This window comes from Emys orbicularis, chromosome 6 (genome assembly GCF_028017835.1).
Source record: "Emys orbicularis isolate rEmyOrb1 chromosome 6, rEmyOrb1.hap1, whole genome shotgun sequence".
In the NCBI taxonomy this organism is placed as follows: domain Eukaryota; kingdom Metazoa; phylum Chordata; order Testudines; family Emydidae; genus Emys; species Emys orbicularis.
In genome coordinates this window covers 107,757,423-107,784,718 of record NC_088688.1, presented here as the reverse complement: position 1 = coordinate 107,784,718, position 27,296 = coordinate 107,757,423, and the positions used below count along the sequence as shown (strand labels likewise).

Here is a 27,296-nt window from a genome sequence, read left to right as displayed (position 1 = left end):
GTAGCCACTAGACCGCTCAGCAGTGCTACCATTGTTAGAGCTGCATCCCAGTGGTAGATCAATAACGGGAAATTTCAAGACAAAGCTAGAATAGAAGCAGCCTTTATGGGCTCAGTTATCCCAGAGGGGGCTCAATGCTCAGCAGTCTATTCTCCCCTGCATTCGCACCCTAATAAAAGGGTGTGCATTGACGGGAAAGTTGAGCTGTAAAGTGGAGTTCTTATGTACATAAGGTTTGCAGCATTAGGCCCACTAGTCTGTAAGATTTTACTTTACTTGAAATAAACTTTTCTTTACATTGTATTCTAATTCCATTCAAGTTACAGTACAGAACTGCAGCTTTCCATCTGACCTTTTGTATGTGAAGAAATTCTAAACCTGTGGCATCTGTTTGCTAATGTAGGTGCCTGTAATTCAGATGTTGTGTGTTAATAAACTAAAAAAGACCCCAACTCTTTGACATAGGGAAAAAGAGTATTCACCAGTCATTTAAATACAGTGCTCCAAATTCTCTGCTGGCATAACTCCTTTGGAGTCAACTGAAATCAACAGAGTTACACCAACAAAGAATGTGGCCCAGTACATGCATCTCATAGAAGACAGTGTGTTTCCATGTCATTCTAGCTAAAAACACCCTCTAAAAGTGTACATTTTGGGATACCATATCTTTGCCGTAAATGAAAGAGACTCAGTCTCACTGTGGGTCTTGACCTCTCGAAATAAAAAAGTAAAACAATTTCCTCAAGTCAAGTCTGCCTCCAACAGAATCCTTTTTTTTTTTTTTTTTTAATCCAGAAATGAGTTCAGCTTGCACCCCAGGTGGGAAGTTAAAAAGAGGGAACCTATTTGAAAGTTTGTCACAGTAGGCAGAACAGTCGCTTTGCAGCCCTTGCCTGGCTAAGGGTGCACTGCTTCACAGCTACACTGTAAAGTGTTAAAAATCCTCCCCACCCTCCCCAGAATATATATATATATATATATATATGTATAAAAAAAAATCCCCTGTCCATCTCTCAGTACACAAAAGGACCTCATCACACTGCAAAAATAGCAGTACCCACTTTGGTCAATTAAAACAAACAAAAAAAAAAGCATACATTATTCTTTTTTTTTTCTCTTTTAAATCTGTGTACTTACCTATAATAACCAATACAGCTAAAAGCACTACCTACATAGGCAAAACTTGGTATTGCATAATTCGTATAAATTTGAACAACCCCCCCCCCCAAATATTAATTGGAAGATGAAAAACATGAAAGGTTAATAGAAAAAACACCAAAATACTGAAAATATTGCTGGTCGATTACAATTTTTAAGCGGCAACTATACACAGCCATGATATGCTTTATAAATGTGAGATAAAGGTATAACTGTCTAAAAAATCCATGATGTCACACTTTTTCCCCCCATCTGGAGTACAAAATATTTTGTCATAAAAATGGTAAAGATTTAAAATAATAAATGCAGCAAAACAAGTAGAGTGATGTCACTTTTTTTTTTTTTTTTTTTTTTTAAGATTTCAAGGCAAGGCACGTAATGTGGACATTATAACTTCGTGCAAATTAGGATTACTGGAAAGAGTATTTTTAATCAATTAATTAGTTTTAAGAGACATAAAGGCAAAATGTGTCTGCCCATGCACGTTACTGTTCTGTCAATATGAGAAATGTGTTGAACAAGGCTAATTTCTGAAAGCACCATGCAAATTTTCAGCACCCTGTGATTAGATTTATTTTTTTTTGTAAGAGTGCATGTTTATATATATTTTACCCCCCTGCTATTCCCAGTCAGTAAACTGTAAGCTTTGCCTGTGTGACATGGATTTGCCTTTTTCTTCGTCTCTATGATGCAGATTTTATAGAACTTTACATACACCCTATGGGTTATTGATGCAACCAGTAACTTTAAATAAATAAATCCTACCCCTCTATGGAGGCAGCAGCTAAACCAACATAAGTGCTGTGTTTCCATTAATTTCTTCTCTCAATGACATGATTTGTCTTGATTTAATGCCCTCAAAACTGAGGGGAAAATAAATTTGCGCAAAGTAATTTTAAATTCTTTTTTTTAATCCCCTCAATTTAGAGTCCAAGGGCTGAAGGACTTATAATGATGTTCCCCTTTAGATATAATTTTTAAATTGCACTTGCCTCTGTAAGTATTTCTTTAGTGGGTAAAAAGGTAAATTATTTTTTACTGTTGCAAGAGGAGATAACACTTTTACCTACAGAGAGGCATTTTTTCCAGAGAGCCTGGGCTCATACTGACTTTGAAAATTCCAACCTAGGTAACACGCTAGAAAAGGCTGGGTTAAGGGCCAAAGTTTAATAAATCTGTACTGATAACTAAAGGCTACAGAGTTTATTTTTTTTAACTTTTAGAAATCAGTGTTGAGAAAATGGCTGTCTCACAGCCCTTGTCCTCTTGCAGCTCTGTTGCTGCCGCCTAGCCTTTGTTTTGTGAGATAACTAGGAATAGTGATCCCATGCGTAAACAACAAGAATACTAAACCAATAAAACTAGCTTATCATGCAAATATTAAGGCATCTAGAAAGTCAGTTAAAATATATTGTCAGAGACAGAACATCTATTTCCCAGCGGACTTCATATAACAAAGGCTACTTAGCAGAGGCTGCATTCTACCCATCAGTGAAATATCATCGACCCTTTTTATGTCATTACAGTTTCAACCTTAAGGGAATTAGTGATTGTAAATGCTGCAATTGCTGGTCTATTTTTCTTCTTTCTTCAGTTTCATTTTTTGTCCTGTCTTCCTTTCTTTTTTTCTTTTAAATTTTTGTGTTTTTTTTCATTTCCCCTCAGTTGCTTGTTTCTGCTTGAAGGAAAGGCTCTCCAATTATGTTCAAACCATAATTTTGGACATTTGTCGGCAGGATTGGTGTCCTGTTTGATACTTGAAAAGGGACCAAGCTAGCCCAGGTACCAGGACTGTTGAGAGAGAGAGAGAGAGAGAGAGAGAGAGAGAGAGAGAGAGAACAAAATAAAGATTAAGAATGTTGCAACAATAAGAACATAATAAATTTGATTAAGACTCAGATTAGTATTCATTATAAATAATACTATTTAAGATAAATTTAAGATGGTAAATTTGTGAATGCCACTTGAACTTCAAGTGTGTACAATTTCCTTTGCAAACTCAACTGAAAGACAAAAGTAAATGTGTTAATATGAATTATTGTAAACATACACTAAATAGCCTGCTTATTCCATGAGAGCCCCAGACAAGTTAAAGAGGCAAGTTTATGGAGCAGGTACAAAAAACTACATTATGAAAACTCATATGAAACTGCTTCTCTGATTTTAAGAACTAGTCAATCCGTTATAGTGTACCTGTTATATTGCTTATTACCAGAACACAAAATACACATTTAATGTATAATATAAATCTCTTCCGTGATTTAATAAATCTTCTATCCCCTCTATCACACAATTCAACCCCTTTCTCCATTATATTATGTGCCTGTGAGGTGCATGAGTCCAAAATGGAGCAGACTCTGATGAAGAAGAAATGTTTTTAGCTTTAATGCATGAAAACATACTTTTTTTAGACATTTTCAAAAGCAGGGTGCATTCCTTATTACAGTCCCATGGCAATAGCCAAGGAACACAAGATAACTTAGGGCCCAATATACAAATACTTACTGTCACATGTAGAAATTACGACCATGAGTAGGTCCACTAAAGTCACAGTAGAGCAACATTTTCAAAAGTGTCTTAGTGACTAGAAACCTACATCCCATATTCAATGGCACCTGTGTCACTAAGGAATCTAAGTCCCATTAACTTGCAATTTTTTACCAAGTAGTAACTATCAATAATAATCATTATACCCAGTGGCAAAGTATTTGCAAGATTATTCATTCCAGGTCAGATTTCCAAAAGTGTACAGTGCTGACAATTGGGGCAGATTTTCCAAAAAGCTCTTTGGAAAGACCTGAGCTCTTTGAAGATCCAGCCTTTTACGTAGGTGCCTAACAGGAAGATGATATATAATGAGCTTTTTGGAAAGTCTGGCCATATATTGTTCAGCAAACATAAGCATGATAAGAGAGGCCATTATATCAAATGGAAACATACATTCAGATTGTCAAAATGAGGCATGCACACCTGTGCAAGCAATTAATTTATACCTATTTTATTACACCAAAAGTTCTCAAATACCCAGTGGGTGTGTGCACACTAGATATTTGCATACTCATGTAGCCATTTGACACCTGTCTATCCAAGTGCACACAAGTCTAATCTGTGAACACACATTGTGTATCTGATATGTACTTTTTGTGCAAAACATTTGCACATGCTTTACTTTGAAATCTGATACCCATATTATATTTTTTCATGAGGGACGCTATAGTTATTTTTTCCTCCCATTTCCTTGATCATTCCTTCATGATCCTGTTTCCCCAAATACATGCACATGCTTGGTTAGTGCAAATGTGAGTTAGGGGTATGCATTAAGGGGAAAACAGACCCTCTTTATCGATCTTAAAATGTATAAATAATAATTACGATTATATTTGGCCGTTTGTGCAATCTTTTCTTGCTATGCAAATATAGAAAAGTATAATTATTTTGAAAAGTCTATTGAACATGTTCCTCAGGGAATTAATACTATAGGGGGAAAGTAGCCTTTTCCCTTTAGTCAAATATCGTTTTCTTCGTTATCTCTTTAACCCAGTTCATTTGGAAGTATACTTCTGTGTAATATAGGAACTAAAGCCAAAATTTCTAAATTTTGACTTTGATGTGAGCTACATGTGCTTAGCACCTCTGAAAATCAGACCCCGTGTATTTAGATGACTAACTTTACACACCCAAGTTTGAAAATTTTGGCTTAAATTCACAATCTTGCTCTCTTTGAAATCAATGGTAAAACTCCCATCAGAGCAAGATTGGTCTGCCTCAGTGAATTATATGGATCATGATCACAATGAGATGTATGTAATAATGTCTATAGAAACAATACCACCCAACAGCTTTTTCAAAATATACAAATCCTTGAATGCTAACGTGTATCCCACTAGAAAGCTGCCCACAAGTGCTGCTATTTTTCACATGAGTTTTTAGATCTTGCAATTCTAGTAAAACTTTATGATCATCTTAAATTTCCTATTTCCTCAAAAAGATTTCTGTGAACTTTGGTGAACTCAGTGTTTTATTGTTGTTTGCCTAAGAAAGAATTTTTATTCTCCTCGATATTCAAAAATGGAGATAGTTACGCAATAAATCTTAAAACATGCACAAAGAGTTAAATCCATTTATACATGAAAGATTTGCCCAATATGATCTGATGAAAAGATTATGGTTCCAAAAAAATATTCAATACCAAGATCTCACGTAAGAGGCTTAATTGTTTCAACCTATCTCTCTTCATCTTCCTTCACTATTTGTGTCCAGCAATGCATTTTTGTTCATTATCCCATTTTAATGTGAGCAATGTTAAAAATGCATGATGAGGTGACAGCTAGTAAAAACAATCAAAATGATTCCATGCTGATCTGTGTATGGGAAACTGTAATAATAGAAAATTGCAATAAATAAATAAAAACATTATAAAAGAGAGACTGCACAGGATTTATGGTCTTAGCCACTTAAAACAGAAGAGTAACTAAAAGAATGTAAATTCTGTGGCAGATTCAACATGGGATTGGGAATGCAAATAATTTGCATTGCAAAGAAGAAGTCCAGATAAACTGCTTACAGGTTATCTTTTTGGAGAATTCACTGTGTACTTTAGTGGCTGGAAGTTGATCTGACTTTTTTTTTTTTAAGTTTACAACCTCCTAATGACTACAGTATATGAAAGACGGCAGTTTATGCTGATAAAGAACAAATTACTATTTGTAGCAGCTTTCTTATCCAGTATTATACAGAGGAGACACAGATCTTTATTTTTTTGGAAAATGTTCAATAAAAATAAATTGTAGTAAGTGTCTAATAAAACTGTTGTTGCAGTTTAACAAATTTAATTTAGATGTTTATTTAAACCTTTCAAACCTCCCATCTTACATTATGACCATGTCACAAGTGCAGCATGCAATATATTTGTCAATACAGTTTATGAATCCTTGGGGAAGAATAAATCTCATAGGTTAACACTATGCAGATTCCATATGAGTTTTATAAGCCTCTTACTACCAGTATGTAGGTTAACAGTTATAAGATATAGACTGTTCTGGTATCCAGTTCATACTCTTAGGGATAACAGGGAAAATAACTTAACAAATGGCAAAACATGCCAGTGCAATGGTATACAAGTGCTTTGATTAGAAATGGAATCACAGCTTAGGTGTCTGATAATTTTTTATCTAAACTGAACTGCTGAATTTAGTGGCTAGTTCTTCCCCCGGTAATGGAAGATGATCCCTACAGTCTTTTCCAGCAATCTATCCTGCTTCCAAGTACTGGCACTTCCAGGTGAATGGTTTCTAGAGCTTTCAAAACTAGTCGTGCATTTAAGGAACAATACTTATGAGAATTCAATTTGATATAATGGCGATTCCTGGGGCAGACCTGTCCTGCCACCTATAAATGGTCAATTTCAAATAAAAGAATATATGCAGGAAAGGGAAGGGAATTAAAGCGAAATGGAGGAAATAAGTATAGTGCCTACCACAATGGAGCCCCAATCCAGGTTGGAGCCAGTGAGTGCAGCAATCATATTACAAATCATATTAATCAGAATGCTAAATCACAACTAACTCAGGCTCTTTTAAGCTACAAGATACTGGTGTCTGTCTTTCAGATTTTGAAGCCTCATCACACTTTTGCATTTCTTACAATAAAATGTATGATAAATGTAATTGAATTTTCAACTGCCACTTGATGGATCAGACACCTATGAGTGAAAGAACTGATGGCAATTCAGTGCTCATGATATGTGCCCAAACAGACAGTTCTGGAGAGCAAGATCGTCTGTTTATCCACAGAAGAGGCGCAGACTGGATAGAAGTTCTCTGCAATGCTCTGACATCATCCCTCCACCATGATTGGGAGGGAACTTCTGTGAGAGTAAGAAAGTTTAATCTCCACATCTGTTGCATCCTTGGCTTTTCTGAAGAGATTCCTAACAAAAATGCCAAGTAGAGCTAATTGTGTCCCAAATGTTGCCTTGTCTTTATGTGGGTAGCAATCGTGTGAAGAGCATAGATAACTTTTCCTTCACCTCACCATTGTGTGAGCTGATCAGATTGCCAGGCAGAATTGCAATCCCTGATCTCAGGAAAGCACAGACACTGCCCCCTCTCTCCTCCACAGGGTGCCCGAAGGAGGGTAGAGAGAAGGCACACTAAAGCTGTGCCCATCACACAAAAGGCAGATGAATTGGCTTGGTGGGAGGAGGGCAGTGAGCTGCATGAGAGTTGTAGGAGAAGATCTGTTGCCTCTACAGCCCCAAATGGGCTGGTGCTCCCTCTGGGACAGAGCAGCTCCATGCTGTCCTTGCTATCTAAGTTCCCTCTAAGCTGCACGGTACACAGCTGCCTATTAAGCACCATGCAGGCGCTCAGGGCTGCGGCAGGGAGAGATGAGTCTCCCCAAGCCCTGGACCTGCCATGGCATCCCTCTCCCGGCCCTGACCCAACCCAGCCCCGGAACTGCTGCAGCCGGGGGACAGGCGCCCTTCCCCTGGCTCAGCCTGGCCCTGCTGCGACCAGGGGAGAGGTGCCCCTCCTCCACAGCCCAGGTGCTGCTGTGGGGAAAGAGAACTGCGGAGAGTAGACCCAGGGAGCCCCACTGCACCCCAACCCCCTCATCCCCAGCCCCACCCCAGAGCCTGCATCTCCCAGCCGGAGCCATCACCCCCCACACCCCAACCCTCCACCCCAGCTCTGAGCCCCTCATCCCCGGCCCCACCCCAGAGCCCTCACCCCCTCACTCCAACCCTCTGCCCCAGCCCTGAGTCCCCCAGCCCCAGCCCAGATCCCTCACCCCCAGATGGAGCCTTCACCCCCCCGCATCCCAACCCTCTGCCCCAGCCCTGAGCCCCCCCCCATACACACACACAACGAACCCCTCGGCCCCACCCACCACATGAATTTTGTTATGTTCACCAAGGAGGTTATGTGTGATACATCACCTCCATACTGGTACACAACAAAATTCATTCCGCACATAGGTGGAAAAAATTAGAGGGAACACTGCTTACTATGCAATCTGACTAAAAGATATCATTGAGCCCTGTGCTCGTAGGTTTTGTGACATGAATAATTGCCCGCTAGATAAGAGGATGAGCTACAAACTTGTTCCATGCCGTGTTGTTGTAGCTGTGTTGGTCCCAGGATACTAAACAAGGTGGTGAGGTAATATCTTTTATTGGACCAACTTCCATTGGTGAAAGAGACAAGCTTTCTAGCTTATGCAGAACTCTCTTTAAGGTCTGGGGAAAATACCCTGAGTGTCACAGCTAAATACAAGGTGGATCAGATTATTTAGCATAAGTAGTTAACACATATTTCAAGGGGTTTCTTGTACATAGTTGTCTGTAGAGTTCCACTGTTGAACCTTATAGTGGTGTCCAGGAGGTGGATGCTAGTGTGGGAGTGTTGTAGAGAGAGTTTAATGGATAGGTGATGGTTGCTGAAGTTGTGGTGGAAATCTATGAGGGAGTTTAGGTGTCTGTCCAGAGAATGAAAATATCATCAATGCATCTCAAAAAACCTGATGGCAGCCCTCCAACACAAAAACAAAAAGGGGAACCAACTACAGGTGCTGCTGTGGGGAGCTACCCACAGAACACCACCTCCAGGAGAAACCGTAACATGAAGACCCACCATCTGGATCCTATGTGACACTCCAACATCATCAATTTGTCAAGACTACCCCTAATCAGAGCTGAATTATCTGTACTCTCCAAGGAACTGAACTATTGCCCCACCACAGAATCTGATACCAGACTAACATGGGGAGAACTAGAAGAGTTATTCTGCCTTTTTTTTTTTTTTTTTTGAGGTACATCAATGATATTTTTATCCTAGGTGTCCAAAATCCACAGATTGCCACACTTACCTTCACAGATTCAGTAACCATCCCAAGCACACCAAGAAATCTATTATCTACAGCGGGGCACTCAGATACCACAAAATATGCTCCAAGGAAAAAGTCCGGGTATACATCTTAACTTACTTAAAACCACCGTCACTAAACAAGGACAGGTTTCAGAGTAGCAGCCGTGTTAGTCTGTATCCGCAAAAAGAACAGGAGTACTTGTGGCACCTTAGAGACTAACAAATTTATTAGAGCATAAGCTTTCATGGGCATCCGAAGAAGTGGGCTGTAGCCCACGAAAGCTTATGCTCAAATAAATTTGTTAGTCTCTAAGGTGCCACAAGTACTCCTGTTCTTTAAACAAGGACACTCCACCATGGAAGGAGATGATATCATGGAACAAGCCACCCAAATACCTCGAGAGAACCTGCTTCAATGCAGAAATAAACCCCTCTCTGATTGCTGCATGCTGCTAGTTGTCACCTACCCCCCCTCTCCCCCACCCCCACACACTGGAACTCATATGGGTTATCATCAAATAACTATAACCCGTACTCAATGGGGACCACATCCTGAAAGAACTCTCTCTTATGGCCTTCAAACAGCCCCCCAACCTCTTCAAACTCAGCATCAGAAGCAAGCTCCCCATGGACCAGGACACACCAACTCAAAGTGGCACCAGACCCTGCCAGAATATTAGATGCAAAACCTGCAGATATATCTCCACTGCTATGATGATCACCACCCCCCACAATACATCCTCCAAGATCCACGGGTTGTACACATGCCTATCATAGCATGTGATATAGCTCAACTAGAGCACTAAGTGCCCCAATAACAACTATAAAAAGCAACAGAGAGTCCTGTGGCACCTTTAAGACTAACAGATGTATTGGAGCATAAGCTTTCGTGGGTGAATGCCCACTTCGTCGGATGCATGCATCCGACGAAGTGGGCATTCACCCACGAAAGCTTTGCATCCGACGAAGTGGGCATTCACCCACGAAAGCTTATGCTCCAATACATCTGTTAGTCTTAAAGGTGCCACAGGACTCTCTGTTGCTTTTTACAGATCCAGACTAACACGGCTACCCCTCTGATACTTAATAACTATGTGGGTGAAACCAATCACTATGCTCTCTAATGAACTCACACAGAAAAATGATAAAAGACAAAAGCCTGGGAGCTTAAATTAATATCTTTGCTAGACACTAAAAATCATGGACTGAATAGAGACATTGGATTTATGGCTTATTACAACAGTCTATAACCCACTAACACTCCCCAACCCATGACTGGAAAGGTGTGAATGGGCCACTTCACCTTGAATGGTCCCTTGAAACATGGTGTTAATTACTTATGCTACACAATCTGTTCCACCTTGTATTTAGCTGTGACATTCTAAGTACATTTCCCAGACCTGAAGAAGAGCTCTGTGTAAGCTGGAAAGCTTGTCTTTCTCACCAACAGAAGTTGATCCAGTAAAAGATATTACCTCACCCACCTTGTCTCTCTATATGCATTCCATGTAAGTTTCTAAACAAGGTTACAGGATAAGCAGCCATCAGAAAACAGCTTTCAGTTACATATCTAGATTTCAACCAGCACCGTTGTAAGGAGAGTCTACCAGTGTCACCACCAACTCTGTGAACCATCATCCTTCCACAATAATTTTACTAGCAGCAGCAGCGGTCTTTTCTGATAATAACTAGACTTTCTAATAATAGATGCATTCTGCAGTCATCATTTCTTTGTTCACAAATGTCATAAAATAGCAAAGACAAACTCTACAAGTGTCTGAAGGGTTAATATTTTCCATTACAGTTTTCACATGTTAATTCAATCAAGATTTCGCCCATGATTTTCTTTTAAAAATACTAAGTGCTCTTTCAAGAATCCCGGATTAAAATATTACTGGAATTGACCATAAGCAGCACAGTATTTATATACAGTCCACTGTGGAGGTTATATTAATGTGAGGAGAGTAATAAACAAATTACTCTGCACTGAAGAATAAATGTAATCAAGACTTGCACCAATATCAAGTTAAGTCTCCAGCAGTTAATACTTCTGTTGTAAGAGCTTAAAAAGTCTCTGATACAAACATTTTCTGATCTAAAAAAGGAAAACCTCTGTCTTAAAAAGCAGACCTAAAACAATGGTGCCCAAACTTTTCCTGTCACACACCCCCTTGCCAGTAATGTAATCTGTCCACGCCCCACCTCCATTACTGCACATTTGGCTCAGCAGCAGAGCTTGCGGTGAAGGCAGAGCTGGGGGCAGAACTGGTGCTAGAGAGGGAACGAGGACAGAGCTGGCCTGGGGGAGGAGATGACCTGCAGCTGAGGGTGGAGTGGAGTTGTGGCTGGTGCAGGAGCTGGACTGGGAGCAGAATGGTGCTGCGGCCCTGGCCGGAGCTGGGCTGGGTGGTGCTATCTCCCCGCTGCCCATGGGGGCTGACGCAGGCCCCGCTACAGGCCCCTCTCCCCAAATGTTCCTTCATGCCCCCCTAGGGGGCATGCCCCACAGTTTGGGGACCACTGACCTAAAATATCATTTCTAGTTGCAGCCTTACCACCTTTTGCTCTCACAAGCTAATCATGGCCAGGCTAGATCAGTACTTTGGCTAAAAGAGCTAGGATCACCTTGATGCTGAAGGAAGTGGTGTTGAAGACGTAGCAGGTGATGCTCTACCTTCTGAGTCAGAATTGAACCAATGCCCCAGCACAGCAATTGAGGGCAATGTACTATTTGAAAATGCCCTCCTTCAATTGAGACATGAAGCTAAAGTTCCAACCACTTGTGGACATTAAGATTATATGCCACTTTGCAGGAGTAGTGGTGTTAACTTCAGTGGCCTGGCTAAATTCCAATTTGGTTATTTCTGCCTCTATTACTTCTCCCTTGAGTATGGTACTTTCTGTCACTTTCTGTCCTAAATTGGTGTGTGAGCAGAGTTAGTGTGTGGAGTTAAACAGCTGCCACATTCTACCTCGGAAGTGGGCGTTTATTTAAGAGATACTATGTTAAGTATATCTCTGCTTAACTTAGGAAGCTTTTTATACTATAGTTGGGCAGAAATCATCCTCTCCATCTAGCAGATGGAGGAGATGAAAATTCCACAGAGGAAGTGGAGGCAAGGGAGTTCTGCTTCTGAGGCATTGTTTTCCCTCTCCATGGACATGAAGAAGTTTCTCTGTGGGTTTACAGTGAAAAACAGGTGAAGGGGGTCAGGAGACATGCATCCTCATATCAACACCACAAAAAGTCCTCAGCACAGTTAGTTCAGACTGAGATTTTGGTGCACGCCCATTCTGTGCTGTGTACCCTGACTAGGTTGAGGGAGGGTGAGATGCCTGGGGCAGCAACTGGCTGGAGAGCTAGCTGCCATGAAGCTGAGGTATGGGGAGTGGGAGTTCCCAGAGACAGTGCAGAGGCACAGGGTTCCTAGCAGACACAAGGATACATGGGTTTTGGGGGTCCCTGCAATAGGGCTGATGGGTAGAGGAAATAAATGAACGCGGTCTAACAGAGTCCTTCACCAAACACACATGAATGTTTTGCACAGGATGATTTGATTCTTTTATGTGAGCTTCTGAGAAAAACAGAAAATTCTGTAATTTCAGCCAAACATATTAGGCCAAATAAATAAATAACAAGAAAACAGGAAAATTCCACTTAACAATAAAAGTTTGTAGTGCAGCAAAGGAAAGGTTAACTAAAGGGCTGCATTTCAGCATCCAGACTGCTTATTCCTGTTCTCTAACATGACACCAATTCTCTTTTTCAAAATGTTCAATAGAAATATCTTCTTTTAAAACTTAATCACAGCAGCATTTTATACTTCTTTTCTTCTTCCACAACTTACTTTATAATTTAAATCAGTAATTTATTAAATGTTATGTGTTAGCATTTTGGTAAATATAATCAGAAGTTTCTTTGTTTAGTAAACACAACACTAAATGCAAGTGAACATCTTGTTTGCAGGGGGGAAAAAGTGCACTTTTATTGCTTAAAATGAAACAACTTGAGATAAAATGGCTAGTAGGTAAAAAAAAAAAGAGTCACCAAGGAGTTAAAAGTACACTTTACACTTGGGAATTTTCTGTAACATGCTCCTCCTTCCCTAAAACTGCTGCCAAAAATCATCTGACAGGAAACGTAAGATTAAGTTTGTCCTACCTACGTGAACAAAGAGAGCTCAGAACAGGCAACCGGTTTACTGCAGAGCGGGAACTTTCCTAATCCTGCTGGAATCTGCAGTGCCACTCAGAAAATATCACTGGAAAAGTTGTTTTCTTTACTCAACATCTTGTCTCTAGATCACCTCATTTTGGTTGCACTGCAGATCTTGCTGATTCTCCTATAAAGGTTAACTTAAAGCTCCAAACATAATCATGTGGAAAATGGACATTATTGATTCCTATGGTCCATTGTTCCCCCATTCTAAGTCCCTGAAGTTCAAGTTCAATCTGGAATTACATCATGTCTGGTTTCTCCTGGTTACCAGACGGCTTGAGACGTGACCACAGCTACAGAAAAAACAAACAGCCTTCTTCACGCTTCGGCTCCCCTATCGATTCAAACATAAACTTTTTTTCTTTCTCTCAAGTATGCTTCAAGTATGGAGCATGGTTAATTTAGAGATTAAGTTCCAAATTAGATTATCTAATGGCATCTTAATGGATTGCTGACCCATTTCCTGTGGGATGGCAGCATGCAAGTCTGGCTGGAATACAATTAATTTCTTAGGAAGTGTTCTGAAGATGTTTGCCTAGATGGAAAGGAAACATAATGTTCTGCACATCTTTCTTTATTACAGAGTTGGGTGAAACTATAAGAGATAGTGATTTAAATTGATAAAGACCAGAAATCCTTGTATTTGTCTGCTGTGAATATTTTTATCACCAGAAGATTTTCACTTCTTTGTTCTTAGTTTCAAAAATTGAGTTTGTACTTTTATCTCAAACAAATATGAACTGTGGAAATAAAATAAAAAAATCCTTGATCTAACAGGTGTGTGTGTTGTCCAGATGTGTTAACTTTTTTTTAATACAACAGATAACTACAGAAACACTTAGTGATAATTCAGTTGTTAGTGACTTTGTATGTTCACTAGATTTTAACAGACACAAGGTACTGTGGTATGGAAAAGATTCTAAGCAATTTCCACTTCCCCTCCCACTCCCCCACAAACTGGAGATTATTCCATTCAACTGCCTTATCTGCATTATTATCACAGCCCTAGAGTAGTGCTAGGGGCAAAGAGTGCTGCTTAAAAAACTGAACATTTTGAACACCCCTACAGCTAAAGCTGAAAAGGAAATTCAGCACTCTGAGAATAAAGCTCCCCTCAGGAGCTCCAGGAACAAACCAGCTGTTGTACTGTACTTATGTGTCAAGATAACAAACTGAAGGCAGGAAATGCTAGCCTAGTGCATTTGCCTGGGTAGTGTAAATGTAATGTTGAAGTAACAGTTAACCCTTAAGAGCAGCAGTTTTTTTTAAATATAAATTATAGTAGGTTGAGAATAATAGGAAAATTAACAATATCTGTGATAAAATTTACATTTTACCACTAGTGGTTTGTTTACAGTTTGTGAAAGGCTTGTTGGGAAATATTCAAATCTAGTATACAAAGGCCCAACCCTGCATCCCTTTGTTAATCATGCTGGAGTCAATGTGACTAACCTTGTGGGTCAATAATGGTTACTGGATCAGGCACCCAGCCCATAAGTTTCACTGAGTCCTTCTCTGACTCACTCTTGGTTTAAGTTTTACTTGCATACATTTTTGTTTACTGTGCAGTGCTTGAAACTTTATTTTCCAACTTGATTCTAACTATTTGCAGTTACCTCAGCAACGATCTGAGTAACCTTTGTTTAGATAAGTTCTAAATATTATCTTCATCTGTACAGCAAAAAGAATCAAGTATAGGGTCCTGATTCAGTGAAGCACTTATGCATGTGCTTAATTTTAAGCATTATATCAATGGGATTACTCATATGCTTAATTTTAACCATGTGCTTAAATGATTTTCTGAACTGAGGTCCTAATGTTCAGGGCAACAAACAAATACATCATATAGACAATAAATAGATAATAAAAATGTTGTCAGTTCTAGGCAATCATGGTACCAGGAGCAAAATAAAATTACTTTCAACTATTATATTAAAAACCTGTTTTTGTTTATTATTGAGGGTGCTGAACAGATGTTTTATGTAAACTTCTTCTTCACTGACACCAATATGTTTATTTTAACCAACTGAAGGATACATCTAAGTTTGTATAACTATCCATACACATAACTACTCTGCTTTTTTTGAAAATAAGCGCACTGATGACTTAAGTTTCTCATTTTGTATAACTCATGTTGTCTTTCTCTAGTGATTTTAGAAGTTAATGTTTTTGAAAAATATATATTACTATTCCTCCAGAACTTATATCAGGCTTGTAATTTTACTAGAAAAAAATTAGCAGTTAGTTTTAAAATTCATAGATCATTTAGCTCTGTTTGGCATGACTGGCAGCCAATGATAAGATGAAGTATACAAAAAGAACAAGCATAGGGACCATGTCACCTCTCACCCTCTCAGAGGGTGGTCCTCCCCAAGTTGGGGATGGGGCAGGTCACTGACAGTGCAGCATGGAGAAAACTTTCAATTTGGTCACTTTTATCACCTGATCTATGCACATACAGAAAAGCTCATTTTCAGGCACTACCAACTCTTTGACCTCAGTGAGTACCAGTATTCAACAAAACTTCTCAAAAATCAGCGCACCACGACATATTAGTTGTTGCAACTTAAAATAATCATGAAACCCTTATATAAAAAGTCACTCTATTTATTATCCAAATGAGTGTTGCAGATTTGGAGGAAATACTGATCAAACAAGTTTGTGGGAGAAAACTTTTCCATTTTCTTTTTTAACAAGAAAATATCGCTTTACCAAACGTTAAAAAAGGATTTATTGCTCAAAGGTTTCTTTCTTGTAATGATATAAAGACTTCATCAAGAAAACTGCCCACTTGTTATAGTATCTCCCATTTATGCTTTTATGTCTTCTTTTCCACAGATGTTTGAAAAGAGTATCTGTATCCCAAAGGCTACATTTTAAAAATAACCCTCACCTATATGTGATTACATGTCTTTTTTTCCCCTCCTCTCTTTTAGCAACTGACAGCAAAGGAGCACGTGTGGTAGGCATGACAACTGAAGTCCACAATACACTGGGCCAGATCCTCAGCTTGTCTAGCTGCAATGAAGTCAATAATACTACATTGATTAACACTATCTGAGGATCAGGTCCACCTATCACTAGCTCACAAACTGTGAGTTCTTGTCCAATCTACAGTCTCCTATTAAGGTTCTGAGAAAGATACACACTGTTAGGGGGAGAATAAGTTACACTCTGTGCTACAGTAGCTCAGTCTGATAATACAGAAGTAAGGATAAAAACTACCAATTATCATATGATGGGGATTTATAATGTGAATCAGCCCTCTAGTTGAGGTGAACCCACTAGGTTAACTTTCCATTCATTGTACTATTTGATTTTTGAGGTGAAAAACTGTTCTTTTGGCCACCTTGCTCCTTCAACACGATTTCAGAATTCTACGAGACTCCAAAATTATTAGAAAAAAAGTACAGAAAATACATGCAATCACGCAAGTAAGTAACTGCCGGCAGATCATTTGTTGTGTAATATTGGTACAACAATACTAGTTCAATAGTTTAAACTTTGGATTCATACACAGCATCCAACTTTCCATTTCATCTATCACATTTCCAAACTGATACTAAAAAAACGTTTAGCATCAACAGTAAAACACAGTATGTCATCTACGATTCTGCACAGCAAGATTTTATATATCCAAACATACTCACACAGATATGTACATGAATTATTTGGAAGTGATAGCAATGACACATTGTCATATTTGTACACACATACCTCCAAGAGGTATATAAAATTATTTTAAGTGGAGGGGAGAGATTGCTTCACCTGTTAGGGCCCAAATCTGCAGGCTTTTCCTCATATGTATAACTTCCCCCCAGTGAGGTAAATTAAAGGGAATTCTGCATATGAAAGAACTGAAAGACTGACATTGCTTATTATCATTCATCTATTTTTAAAACACACACACACACACACACACACACACACACACACACACACACACACACACACACACACACACACACACAAAACTACCATAACCAGTTATACATATAATATATGTATAATATAATATATGTGTAATTGATTCTGTACCAATAGCTAAGGTTTCTCTAGCATGCAAAGAAAATAACTGCTTTTCATGAATAAAGAATTCTAACTGTTTTGTATTTTAGTTTATAAAGGACATGGTTTGCATCTTACCTTCGTGAGCATGTTAGTGACCTAAATCTATACCAATTGTCCTGAACTTGTTATTCAGAATTACTTCTATGGATAGTATGATTATTCATTCCCAAAATAGCACCCGCATCAGAGAACACTAGTCACCTATTGTTTTTAATCCCACCATCTTTTGCATATTAATCTGTAAACTCCAAAATATATTACGGTACTTTAGTTCTTTAAATTGTGATTCTATTTTTTAAGTCCTAAAATCTGCAGTCCTTTTAAATTACAAACGCCTTGCACTTGACAGGAAACATTTGGCATCCCAGGTACTTAACTATAGTATATTCTAACGATTCAATTTACATCAAAGATAATGTAAATGTGTATTAAAGAAATGTTATACATATATGTTTTGGTTAAATTTTGACATATATTCCTTCTTGGAGGCCTGCTAAAAACAGATACTGCAGCTCAATGTAACTTTTTTAGATGTAGTGTAGCGTTGGAAATAATTAAAATGTTACCTTTGCCAAGTAATTCCCAATGTATCCTCACTGGCACTGGGGTATAAATGCCTGCCGTTTTGATTCATGGTCCAGTCACAAATCCTCAGCTGTCAATTGAAACCTAGCAGTCAGATATGGATCGAGCAGTACTACAGTTTTTAGTATTTAAATGAATACATGCAAACTAGTACTGTACATGGCACAAACCTTACTTTCCCCAAAAGTAACTTAAAAACAAACAAAACCCCCAAAAACCAACAAAAACCCCATTACACTGAAAAATAAAATTCCTATTTTTAAAAAATTTTAAGAAAATGCTACTTTAATACGCTCCTCTATTAATAAAGCATAAAAGAATAACTAGTGTTTAGCACATAACAATTAGCCATTATTAGATTACAAACTGAGCTGGAATAAAAGAAAATGTTAATGTTCAATAGTGAAATATTTTAAGAAAGAAAATCAAAATGCTGTGTTTTATATGCAATGTACTAAGTAATCTGTACTAGGTAAAGGTCAAAAATAATCAATATCTTGAAGCATGCATTTGGTGAATCATAGAAGACATGCAATTTATAGAAAAGGTTCCTCAAGTTACACAAACTATATGTCTTTATCTTACTGTTTTAGAAGGGTAAATGTATTTTGTAATAGAGGTTTATTAATTTAGTGTTACTGAAAGTGGTATTACTTAGCAAGAGGTGATAAAATAATCTAATCTTGTTCCAGACTCACAATAATAGCATTTAAAATACTTTATTACATTTAAATATAGTGAGGAATGCACTAAATGTAAGCTGAAACAAATTCTTCCCAGATCCCCAAATCATCAGTTCTGCCCTTCACAGATTGTTCATGTAACCCTATACAGCTCTGTTTGTTTAACAGCTGCCCTACAGTGCTAGCAGATTTATTGAAAAGATATACTGCTTATTTTTATGTTTAAGAAAGTAAACTTATGTGGCTTGAGACGAAAACATACAAAAAGCATCGTTTTTAACCTCTGCATAGCAATGCTATAAATACATTACTGTACATCTTGCATGATACAGCACTTTGAATTAAAGATAACTTGATCACTAAGATTAATTGCATAAAATGCATCTTGCTTTCTCCATGCAAGTTTTAAGTGTCTTTAAAAGTTGCAGACTATGGCAAACAAACTAAAAGAAATGACTTACACAGTCGCACAATTAACTACAGTCCTTTCCTGATAAATACATATGTTAAAGACAAGACCATATTGCAGTCTTGACTGTTACACTCATAAGTTTCCTGCAGCTGAGGTCTGAGAAATGAAAATGCTAGTCTGTTTTCATAAGGTTTGTTTCTTGTTTGTTATCTAAAGAACTCTAAGAGACCTTCCAAAGGCTACTATAAGCATGACTAAACTACACTAAATTAACCAGAAAAGGAAACATTCAGTCCAAAAAGTTTGCTAGAGTGTAACTGTAAAGAATATATTAAATATGCTCAAAGAAAGGGGTAGGTGTGTGCATTTTGCCATAGTCACTGTATGAAACTGTTTCATAAGCACTATTTTTATTTTGAAGACATAATAAAATATATCTGTTCAAATACTCTAGCCAGTAGTATAATGGTTATATTTGTGCTACAATATTTAAGAATCTGTCAGCATTTTCATTATAAAGGCATATTTTAAAGGCTTACAACTTGGTTATAAAAATTCATTTTCAGCTGAAACATGATTTCTAAAGTTTTAAAAATGGAAACTATTTTTTCCTTTTTACAAAATTTAAACCAAACCAACCAAACAAAACTCTTTGGCTAGTTATAAGCCATAAGAATGCCAAAACCAGAACTTATTGCTGCTGAATGATTTTATGAACTTGTCTAACTCAAAAATCTGGCAAACAATTAGTTTGTAATATAATCTAACTGCTTTTGGTATTTGAGGAAAAACAATAAATGGCTGATACATTACAGTTTAATAAATCAGCTACTGTGCATAAGCAATAATTTTCCTCCTACAGTTTTCATCTGGATTTTAATATGTACAACAAATATCCTAAATGTGTAATTACACAAACTCCAAGAGCTTTCTGAATCTAATTCATAAATGTTAATGACACACTTTATTTATTATGCACACGCACCCTCATAATTTGTAACCATATATATATATATACATATATGGGGGTGGGGGGACATGCATACATACACATGGATATACAGATATATACAGGGCCAGATCCTCAGCTGGTGTAAATTGCTATATTGGTGTAAATTGGTATATTGGTAAATTGTAAATTCATCTGTCCCACCACATATGCACGTGCTAAATTAGAGAAGCATGTGATAATAATTCTATCATGAGCCTAGAAATGCAGCACCTGTCTACTAAACCACTTCCATGTGGCTTAAGTTTAATGTTCCAAACCTCTGAGCAGCTTCAAACAGCCACCATTTTGTTTTCAAAATTAACCTATCAGGGAAATGCTTCCTCTTTCCTACTCCTCATGCAGAATTTCCTCTCCAAAATCACCGTCTAGAGATCTGTATGACTAAGATTTAGTTTTGGGTCAATAATAGCCATAGAAATATCACTTTAAAATCTGATATCCTGTGTTCCTGCAGGGGTTTGGCATCTTTACTCCAGGTCAATGGGCTGGAGTAGTATAAAGGGGGCTTAAAAGCCCCAGTTCCAGAAGGGAGAAGATTTCCATGGAGCAGGCAGTGTGGAGACAGCAGTAAAGTGGCCCTCTGAGGACATCTTTGCAAGGCCAGAGGAGCCCCTTAGCTCTCTTGCTTCCCAAAGGGCTGAGAGGTCTTTGCTGCACACCTCTAACAGGTGCAGCCCAGACTCTCACCTGGGAACTTCATACCACTGAAAAAGGGAGATTTTCAGCTTTGTAACGGGACACATAACACTTGCTTCTAGCTTTGGAAGCACCTGAGACATTGGCGTTTAATATTATGACTTTTCTGTTTTAATTTAGGTCATTCAGGAGCCAGGGAAAGGCCAGCAGCCCCCAGTGTAACTTATAAGCACCTAAGGGCTGCACTAAAATTATGCAAGCTGAAAATGCCATTGCGTTACCTAGGGATCAAACAGAGCACAGTGCACTTCACTCCACCCTGGAACACCAACTTGAAAGACCTTCTGTGTAGAGGATGGGGGAAGTGAGTAGCACAAAGCTGCTTGTATGCCACCCAAGGATTTCCCTCTGTCAGGGAGAATCTCTGGCTGCTCCTTTAGGACACCACTTTATGTTGCTGAGGTGGCACAAAGCAGCCTGAGCCAGAGCCAAGGATCTGACTCACTAGTTGTTTTTCTCTCTCTCTCTGTCTCTCTCTCTCTCAGATGGACTTTTGGTAACTAAGATACCTGGGTGTTGAAGAAAAGGGATTCAAGCAATAGTCCCAATCAAACATTTTACAAGCTTTCTAAAACATTTCTACATAGGTTTTCCCCTCTAAAATATGTTTCTTATACGGAATATATATATGATGGGGTGAGACACAATCAAGTGTTTTAAATTCCTCTCTCACAGAACCACATACAACAGGGACAAGGAAAATTATCCTCAGGAGAAAAAATTGCCTCTCAGTGGGCCTAATTCTGGAGCGGCTGGGGGAGAGGCAACTGTACCCAAAGCAGGGTAGGGCAACCTTAACTTTGCAGGCGCACCCATTACTACCCCTGTAATACACCTCCACTCCAACTCTTACTGAGTGGGAAGGGGCAGAGAGTTTGTAGAGACTGCCTCCTGTGCTGGGGGTAATCCTCAAGGGGGCATGTGATTGCTTCTCAGCCACACAATCCTAATTTACATTAGAGTTACAATCCCACCACTCAAACCTTTACATAACTGTAAGGGTTAATATTTAAGCAGGCTTTATATTTTCACATTTTAATAAAGTGACTAATATTAATCTTCATTTCATGCCCCTTTGATCACCAGTAAAAGTAAACATATATTTGGAAGAGTGAGTAAGTGATAGGAGACTGCTATGATTTTTGTTATTTGAGAAAAGCCCATAAAGCTAAACATTTGCATACTGTCATTGTTTTGACTGAAACTTCCTTTAAATGTGTTTCCTTTCCAGCAAGCATATGTGAAAGGTGACCTCTTATCCATTTACATACCTCCCTGGCAGTCATGTGATCAAGTTTTACGTCAAACTGTCAATTATGATAAGAGAGACAATAAGAACAGCCTAAGTGTTGATAACCTGTTTCCTGACTTTACTGAGAAGTTCTGTTTAAGAGTCCACTTGTGTTCTTCTTTCAGTCTTTTGCCTGAAGCAAAAGCGATGTGCATCAAAAACAGTTTAAAACCAAACACTGTTTTCAGTGGTCATTTCAGTTTACATTTTCAGTGATACATGGTATGAAGGGGCTTCCATCCTGAACAGTATAATGCAACAACTAAAGGATGCATATGGAAAGAACAACTTCCTACTGGAGAAACTGCTTGAAAAGAGTAGTCTTGTGTGGAGGAAACAATTAAATAAGAACAAAAGCTGCTAACAGTTTTCTAGTTTTAAAATACATTTATGATGTCTAAAATATTTCTTATTATAGTATAAATGGTAACATGACCCCTTAATAAATGTCAAAGCTGTGTGAAAATAATGCATAATGTATACCACACCCTTAAAGCCCAAGCTCTAGTGAAATCCATGCAGCTGTATTAGGTAATGCAAGGATCTGAGGAGTTTAGCAGCTCAGTTATTGGCCCAGTATTAGTTAGCATATATGAAAAAGTAAAGTTTTAAAGGTTACTGGTATCACAGGCTGATAACTTCCTCACTAAAGCCATTTGTCTTTGCCTGCTTGCTTTCTTAATGAAAGAATGAAAATATCCTCCCATTTACTTTTTCTAGAAGTACAAAGATGTTTTAAAAGTTAAATAATTATGGATAACAATATCATGGCCAAGAGCAAGTAGTCTTTTGATTGATTTATTCAGTTTCAATAGGAAGCTTGCCAATTGTGACGCCATTACCCTTTATGTGCTATGAACACAAAGATAAATCTTTTCTTTTCTTTTTTTAAATAGGCAAAATCCAGGATTGGTGTTTCTGGCAGTGTAACAACTTTAAATCCAGAAGTAATTTTGATCAGACACTAAGAATCCTATAGTTTCAAGGATATAAAGTTTGTATTTTGTGAATTCACAGTGATATAAACTGAATGAGACTAAGTAAATGCCACCATCCATCCATCCATCCATCCATCCATCCATCAGAAGTCTGCCCTATTGTTCATTAACATGGAGTTTTGCAACTGAACTCTTTTACTAATGATTGCTGTGTTATGACTATACACTCCCAAGAACGAGGACTCAAATGGCACAATTCCACAGAGCTCAGAGGAGTTGAGTCTGCTTGTATCACAGCTGAATTTGACTCAGTTACTCTAATTTTTCACTTTTTGTGTGAGTCTAGACTTCAAAACCATTTGCTACAACTCAAATATAAGCAATGTGTATATGAGCTGGAGAGGGAGGGGGAATGGAGAGAGAGAGAGAAAGAGAGAGGTGCTAACATACTGCTGTGAAGATTACCCAACCTTCGTTTTATGCAAAAACTCCTATGTCAATAAAGACATTTCTTAGCATAGATAGTTCAGTGTGCCAAAGCAGAATTCATTAGTTCATAAAGTGACCTCACCAACTTCCAAGAGCAAAGTTAAGAACAAAGCCCTTACTAAAATTCTAACTCTAAGACAAAATTTTAACTATAATTAAATAGGAGGCATTTGATTAAGCAACATCCCCAGAAATATGAGTCCGTTACTAACAGTTAATAACTTTTGCATGTTGATTAATGAATTAAGGAAAACTTCTGCATTCTAACCAAGTAGTCATTAACAATTTATAACTGATATTTTGGGGGCTTGGGGAAGGACTATTTTTTATAATAAAACATTAAGATGTTTTATAAGCACCTTTCTAATGCAGATCTACTTATGTAGATGACTTTCTAGTTGCAGTTAATGTAAGAAATTTGTTATGTTATTGTTGATGTTCAATTTTGAAATACCTGTCATTTCAAGGCAATTAGCAACCAGCACCAACCAATGATCACAATGAAAGTATACTGCATAGATTTATAACTCTTCAAAATTTTGCCTAACTATCAATGTAGCATGCTAAGTAACATGTGTAATAGCATATTTTTCTCAGATCAGTAAATGCAAACGTATTGCTCCCAAAGGTGCTAGACACACAAACACACAATATTTCCAAGTTATATTTAATGCTTCCCATCTAAATGCAAGTATTCCAACAATTTTGTGCTATAAATTGTTTTACTGGAAGTTCGACTGAACTGTCATTTTATTTTGTTGAAAGACTATTTATAAGAGAGAGTCACAAAATAACATACAGCTTAAATTTATGGCTGTTACTATAATTTATATAGGATACATTGTGGTTCTTTTTAAACAACAACAAAAAAAGCACTCAATAATACACATCAATATTTCTCATAACTTGAGAGAATAAATCCCTCCAACAAAGTAAAAGAACCTACCTGTGACAATATTTATTCTTAAGAGGTCAATGTGTATTAAAGGGTACAGTGAATGTTTAAAAGATCTCTCTGGAACTAAAACCACTGGCTTTCTACTTTAGAATTTCTCTCAGCTAATATAAAATGATTGATTGCCTTTATTTCATGTACCCCTTGATTTTCCTTTTCATTCATCATGGGTTGCTTTAAACTAAATGCATTCAGAACCTGCCACAAGGAAAGTGCTCTCTTTTAAATTGTTGTAAAGTAATGAAAGGACATAGTAAATCAATCTCATTTCTGCCTTCCCAAAGGATAACCTTTATCTACTGAAGTCATTTAGACAATTTCTGGTGGGGTTTTTTTCTGGATAATAAACATGTATGGCATTGTCATCTCTGAGAGCCTTTTAGGATTGAAGAGGATGAAGGTAACAACTAACTCATTAGAAAGTTATTTTATATATACTGTATTCATATTTATCTACCACTAAAAAGCTTAGTTTGTGGTTAAAAGTTCTTTGTTCCTTCAATGCATGCAACAGTACCAACTATTGCCTAATTTTTAATATATATATGTATGTAAGCACACGCGCACACAAACACACACACACACACACTCGTATACACAATCATACGTAATTTAAAATCGAATATAGAATACATGGCAGAGATTAATCTATTATATACTTTTTCACTATACTATAGGGCTACTACTATATAACACATATATGTAAAATACTGATACATTTAAATAAACAACAAATATTGACATTATAAAACTCTTTACTTTAGAATATTAAATTCACACAGCGGCATTGAATCAGAATACATTTTCCAGGTTTGAAACTAACATATAAATGTCCATGCGCAAAACATGTAAGATTACTTTTTTCCTGAATATTTTGGTCACATGTTTAATGAGACTGCTGAAATTATCCAAATTTATTCTTAAAATATATTATAAAGACAAAAAAAATAAGGAGATACAGGAAAATTAAGCTGGCTGCCAGTACCTTCTAGGGATGTGAAATAGTTTCTATTACGTTTTTAATGTTCTTGAGAACAAAAAATACTAACTAGCAAATTTGTAGAAAAATAGGGTATTGAAGAGAATCAATAAATTAAAATAAAATATATTTAAATTTCTTTTGAAAATCCCAAAATTAACTGGATGTCAGAGACTTATCATGAAATAATTTTTAAAATTTCACAGCAAAAGTATTTCAGAAAATGTGTGCAGTGGTTTTAAAAAAAGCAAGTTTTAAACCTATAAATCTTGCATATGTTTAAACATACAATGAACACTTACTGAACATTTGTCAAATAGAACCACATTATAGTAATTATGACACATTTTATATTACAGCAATTCTAGAGAGGTGAAAAAAGAAAAATATCAGAAAATTTAGTGAAAAGCCAATGGTTGGCAAAAACAACTAATTGTTATTTGGTATTTTCGTAACTGTACAAATGTCTTCAGTTGTGTCTCACTGGTTAACAAAGCTGGCAAAATGTCAAGGATCTTGAATAAACTATCATCTTTATGATTTTCTCTGAATTCTGCATGTGGTGATCTTTAATACATACATACTGCCACCTTGGCCTTGGAGTGGGTAGGGATAGGAGGTTCAGAGGCAGCACGGTTTAGCTATGTCACAACAAACACATAGCATGTAGGATAAAATGAAACAGGCATGAGTACCAACTGTGGATAGGAACCCAAGCCTGAGAAAAAATACAGTATAATAAATAATAAGATCTACTTAACAGCCCTTTCCTTCCTGCCATATTCAATTTTTAATTTGTAACATTTTACATGCTGTTAATTTCAAACTCCTCTGATGTCAGGATCTGGGAGCAGCATATACACACATCATAAAATATATTTACGTTCTAAAGTGTTTGATTTTGTGTTATACTGTTACTAGCAATGCGGGATTTCTGTATTTGCATGGCCCTGCTATTGACTGCGACTAATTTGTTTATAAACCACCATTAATCTCGTCTGTATATTTTCACAGTTTGGGTAAACACTTCATTTGCATTAAATTTACAGCATTAATGAGATGTGAAATTTAAAATGCTACTTGAAACATAAATGATGTAAGAAACTCGAACAAAAACATGTCTTTATCACATCTGAAATCAGCAAACCAATTTAAACCTATTAAAGTAGGAATGATGATGTGTTGCATTGAGAATTTGGTTTTATAACTTATCTTCTGGAACTAAAATGCAGGCTTAAACAGCTGGAAAATATGAAATAGCTTGAGAATCATAATTTGTACTGTTTAATTTTGTTTAATTTTTTATTGGTTTTGAAATGAGTTTTCAGTTTTGTTCCTTGCACACTTTATACAGACATATTCTTAATATCCAATTATAGAATCTACTTTTAAGTTCTTCGAAAATAAAATAATTTAAAGAGGCATTATAAAAAGTTCCTTAAGATGGCACAAATCTAAGAAACAAAAGCATATGCTGTGTTAATGTTTTTAGAGGGGTTTTTGTCTTTAGCATATCTAGTCTTCAAATGACATATTCTGAAACCATTAGGATCCCATTCTAATCCAAGATGTCAGTGGCAGCATGTAGAAAGGTACTATTGAAAAAGCTTGTCTATATTATTATACCTATGTGAAACTTGCCCACCTGTTGCTGGTGTAGGAAGGATGGGTCTCTTGGGCTTAGTCCCACATATCGATTGGCTTGGGATGTGCCTGAGGCTGTGTAGGCTGATTAAGGAAGAACAAAACACATTGATAAAAATAGCGACCTGTCATAACTATTACCCTGTGCACGTACAGTACAGATATGAGAGATCCAGAGTTATGATTTGCAATGTATAGGAAGTGTCTGTGGATTTCTTTTATCAGTAATGCAAAAGAAACATAGGGCCAAATTCAGCCCTTAGGTGCACAGCATGTTCAATTCCCATCCACTTCAA

General features: G+C 37.3%; 1 protein-coding gene across 8 annotated transcripts in view; it reads right to left on the bottom strand.

Moving 5' to 3' along the window:
* Positions 1 to 2,819: 2,819 nt before the first annotated feature.
* NFIB (nuclear factor I B) overlaps positions 2,820 to 27,296 on the bottom strand; it is a 332,465-nt gene continuing 307,988 nt past the window's right edge. For 4 of the 8 annotated variants that reach the window (XM_065406897.1, XM_065406898.1, XM_065406900.1 and 1 more), the window contains exons 10-12: positions 27,002 to 27,084; positions 17,883 to 17,971; positions 2,820 to 2,949 (exon numbers count right to left, since the gene is read on the bottom strand). In XM_065406897.1, the coding sequence (XP_065262969.1) occupies positions 2,820 to 2,949; positions 17,883 to 17,971; positions 27,002 to 27,084 (302 nt within the window). Of the gene's footprint in view, positions 2,950 to 17,882; positions 17,972 to 26,982; positions 27,085 to 27,296 lie in introns of all 8 variants that reach the window. The other 4 variants (XM_065406903.1, XM_065406904.1, XM_065406905.1 and 1 more) reach the window with 2 other exon arrangements.